This window comes from Vigna unguiculata, chromosome 8, assembly GCF_004118075.2.
Source record: "Vigna unguiculata cultivar IT97K-499-35 chromosome 8, ASM411807v1, whole genome shotgun sequence".
In the NCBI taxonomy this organism is placed as follows: domain Eukaryota; kingdom Viridiplantae; phylum Streptophyta; class Magnoliopsida; order Fabales; family Fabaceae; genus Vigna; species Vigna unguiculata.
This window is the reverse complement of record NC_040286.1, coordinates 6,850,468-6,854,776: the sequence shown is the minus strand read 5'-3', so window position 1 is coordinate 6,854,776 and position 4,309 is coordinate 6,850,468. Positions and strand designations below refer to the sequence as shown.

Below are 4,309 nucleotides of genomic sequence, written 5' to 3'. Positions count from 1 at the left end.
AATCGAAATCATCTCCATAAAGAGTTTTGGAAGATAAAATTGAAAAAAAAAAGTTTTTTAATTAAATGAAAACTAATTTCTGAAACTTTCTCATTAATTTTAATCTATAATTTTTTTGTGTGGGAAAGGCTTAAAACTCTAATTTGAATCAAACTGAAAAAAATTCCAGTAACTCCAACCCATTTGCACTCTAATTCTTAAGCAACCTTCTTTATCCAAAATTAGAATAATCAAAACGTGACAGAAAGATTCATTTGATTGTGTTTCCGACCAAAAGGGTGAGAATATCATGTTTTAGGTACGCTTACAATTTCTCAGCAACCAAACATGCCCCTCTTTGATTATTTTCAAGAACAAAACATCTCGAATATTTGCTAGCTTTTATGTCTCTCCTCCTTTCTTTTCTTTTATTAAAGTCCAAGAAATTCTCTACTTTTTATTTATTTAATGCTATTAATCTGCATGCAGCACTGAATTCTCCCCTTCAAGAATTCACATTTTTTATTTTTGTGAAAAATCTGTTCTTCTTTGACTTGTGCAAATGCAGCTCTTTAGGTACGTTCCACCTTTGGTCTTTGGCGTCCATGGGGTGAGTTCTTTACTGTATTTGTTTTTGTCTTGGTTTGGCAGCTGAGAGAAAAAAAAAGGAAAAAAGGTACTGAATTTTCAATTTTTAATGTCACTTCTACTGCCCCACTTATTACTTAATCTGTAAGAAAATAACTTTTCCAATGTGTTATTTATAACTGTTTGATTTTGTTTCACCAAGTGAGTTTTTGATGTTTTGTCTAACAATGAGTGAAAATGGGTCTGAAAGATCCAAAGTCACTGGTTGCCTTGATGAAGGTGATATTGCTACTTTTGTATGACTAATTTCTAGAAAATTGAAATTTTGATTGCTTTGCATCTTTTAATCTTTCTGGGTATGTTAAGGTTCTTCTCTGTAGTTTGTAATACTTTTTTAATCACGTTTTGGAATCTTTGCTTGCACTTGCTTAGTTTTTAAGCAAGCATAAGATATGTAAACAGTGTAGCCTGATGGGGCTTTTTGTTGTTTGTCATTCTTTCTTTGGATTCTTTGGAAGTTTGCATAAGATACATACAATTTGCTTCTGTTATAGAGCTTCATCACAGAAATGTGTTCTAGGGGTTGCTTTCAAGCACCGTTTGTTAGATGCTTTGTGAAGAAACCCTCATGTTCAGTGTTTTGTGGTGCTTGGTTTCGTGTTCTTGTGCTCTCTTTCATGGATAGGTTAAAGCTCAAATGCAAGGGGATTTTCTGTGTAAGAGACTTATTTTATGCTTATTTTTATGTTGGGAATAGGGGTTTTTCCTATATTCTTCCATTGATATCTTGTCAAAACACTTACTACACATAGATTTTCTCTTCCATATCTGTAGCAGTGAGCCTTGTAGCTGTTTTAGGCATAGGTCTGCTTCAATTTTTTCTTGTTCATTTGTAAATTCAGCCAATTGAAAATTCAATTGACAGGAAAAGGGAAAAACTATATGTAGTACTGGTTTGAACTTGATAGCTACATTTAAGTTTTGAGAGCATTTTTCCATAATGTCTCATTTTACAAATAATCATGTATTTGTGTTGTGTAAGACATTGATTGTAAAACATAAAAGTTAGTTATATGAGGAAGTTCATATCTGTAATGTGCATCTGATATGAGAAACTCTCTAATACAAATACCAAGTGAAATAAAGATAATTAGTAAGTGAACAATAATATTAAGAAGTGGATTTTAAGCCAAACTCAACTCTACAAAACTAGCTAGTAAGATGAGTTTGCACTCACTTATATTCTATAAATTCGCCTTTATCTCTAGTCGATGAGGGATCTCCAACACACTCCCCTCACGTTGAGGTATATATATCTTAAGCGTGGAACTAGATATTAATGGGTGGTTTGATAAACTGTCTGATAACTAATGGAACAAGACCTAACAAATATCAAATTTTGTTAGGATAGACTCTAACTCATGGTTTTGATACCATATTGAAAAGTGGACTTTAAGCCTAACTCAACCTTACAAAACTGGCTTGTAAGGTGAAGTTTGCACCCACTTATATACTATAAACTCATTTTATTTCTAGTCGATATGAGATCTCCAACAACAAAGAGTGTAGACTATTATGTCTCTCTTTATTTGCCTTTTAATCTATTGTTCAGGTATAGTGATAAGTGCTATATAAACCGAGTGGCACATTCATGCTAGGTTGTGTTGATTAGCTTGTGTTATAATTGATACCAGTAAATCTTCTTTATCATCAACATCATCTTTTAATGAAAGCTGGTAGGTTGAATGTTACTAATAGTTGGTGTTGATGATGCTAATGGTTTAACCTGCTTTATAACAGAGCATAGATTGTTTTGGGTGCTGCAAAAGAACTCCAGAGATTATTTCAATGGATGAAGCTTCTAAAGGACTAAGAGCTCAAGAACAAACAGGGACCAGAATGGAAAGATCAGATGGTTTCTGGAGCAGCAGCACCTTTGAATTAGACCCTAGTGAAGCTCACTCGCAGAGAAGCATCTCATCGATTGGAATATCAAATAATCCTTCTGATCCTCAAAGTAGTGGAGGCAGTCAAACTGGTCCTCCAGAATTTGTTAACCATGGCAAGTTTGCTGTTATATGTATGCATAAATTCTTTGTTTTCATTCTTCTCTGACAGAAAAGTTTGATCCATGCAGGGCTTCTTCTCTGGAACCAGATAAGGCAACAATGGGTAGGAAAAAAAGGGTCTGAGAGTATCACAGAAATTCAAGAACCAAGAATAAGGTAAATAAAATATATGCATTCTATGGTGAAATTTCAAGTGCTGAGTCATGAATGCATATAAATTTCTGTAGCATTCATTTATAAGTTATTCTTTTTAGCCAAAACTTACATGCAGTTTCTTAAGTGCTTTCTGTGGTGCACTCTGATACAAATTATAATTTTACTTTGATAACTTTTATTGTGCAAATGTTTGAGTTGAAACTCATTGTAATTGGAGAACATCAATGTTTTTTTGAGGTATTTGTAAACCTCCTTATTCTGAACTTATGTTCCACAGTTCCAATGCAACCTATGACACCTTACTTGGGAGCAACAAGCCCTTTCCCCAACGCATTCCTTTGAGAGTATGATTTTCTGAACCTTGTTCTTCATCTACTGATATTTTAGTAAGAAAAATGCAAGCAACAAACACTGACACATTCTTTTGAACACAATCTTTTATTGATCAGTTTCTTAAAATTACAAAAACTTGAAGATTTCACTTTCACATCCTGTTTAATGATTCTGTCTCATGATTTCGTCATTTCAAACAAATGAAACCGAATTGTAGAACTTTTGTTAGAACAAGTGTGATAAAGAGTGTATCATCATCATTAGCATTCTTCTTGAAATCTCACCCTTTTCCTGAACATATCACTAACTGTTTATACTATATGTTGTGATAGGAAATGGTTGACTTTCTTGTTGATATTTGGGAGCAAGAGGGTTTGTATGACTGACCAAACAAAATTGTAAGTTTTTGTTTTTTGCCGAGGATGTTGGAGGAGAGGTGATGTGGAATTTGTTTGGTGTTACATTACAATGGCTGTGAATGGAATAACTTCAAAATTTTCTCTTTCTGTGTTTGGCTTCTTTTCTTATTCCAAATCCATTTGATTAATTCATTTGTGTAACTCTTCATTGATTCATAGACAAATTATCAGCTGCAAAAGGATAATTTCAAGCTTCAGCTGCTGCACAAGTTTATGTTAGATATGTTTTTCCATGTACAAACTAGTTTAAAGAGGCTATCGCTTCCTACACCTCTACAATTATTAACTGCACCCTCTAATATCATGAAAAGACTTAAACACCCTTCACCGTTATACCACACTACCGCTGTTTCCAGAATAAATAATCCAGAATTCACTTTTCTGAAGGATAAAATGGTTTCGAAAGTATTTGAGGGTGTGCAGGAAGTAAAAGCCATAAGACAAATCCATTTCCATTTCAACGACACCAACACAAACAAATCATCAACAAAAAATTCGTCTGCTATTGTGCTCATGGTCAAACTACAATATCTAAAACAAATTACTATTTTATAATTAATTAATATTATAATTAATGTTAGAAGGTTGTTAAGAAAAAGGTTGTTGGAAGACCATATCATTGAAAACCCAATTGAAAGAAAGAACCGTTGAAAATGTCAGCAAAAAACTAGTGAGAATTAAAGAAAAATAGATATGTATGTAATATATTTTCTAGAAGCTTGGTAGTGACTTTGTGATCATGGCATTGGATTTGTTTGAATAAGA

The 4,309-nt window shown here is 33.2% G+C and overlaps 1 protein-coding gene across 4 annotated transcripts; it reads left to right on the top strand.

Moving 5' to 3' along the window:
* The first annotated feature begins 375 nt into the window (after positions 1-375).
* Positions 376-3,781, top strand: LOC114193467. Of its 4 annotated transcripts, none has more exons than XM_028083287.1 (5): positions 376-555; positions 2,368-2,629; positions 2,705-2,792; positions 3,070-3,136; positions 3,458-3,781. In XM_028083287.1, the coding sequence occupies exons 2-5, from the start codon at positions 2,416-2,418 to the stop codon at positions 3,509-3,511; spliced, it is 423 nt and encodes a 140-aa protein (XP_027939088.1). In that variant the 5' UTR covers positions 376-555; positions 2,368-2,415; the 3' UTR covers positions 3,512-3,781. The 4 variants fall into 4 exon arrangements, with proteins under 4 accessions (XP_027939088.1, XP_027939085.1, XP_027939084.1 ...); XM_028083284.1 differs by having other exon boundaries at positions 527-589; XM_028083283.1 differs by lacking the exon at positions 376-555 and adding an exon at positions 675-1,283.
* Positions 3,782-4,309: the final 528 nt, after the last annotated feature.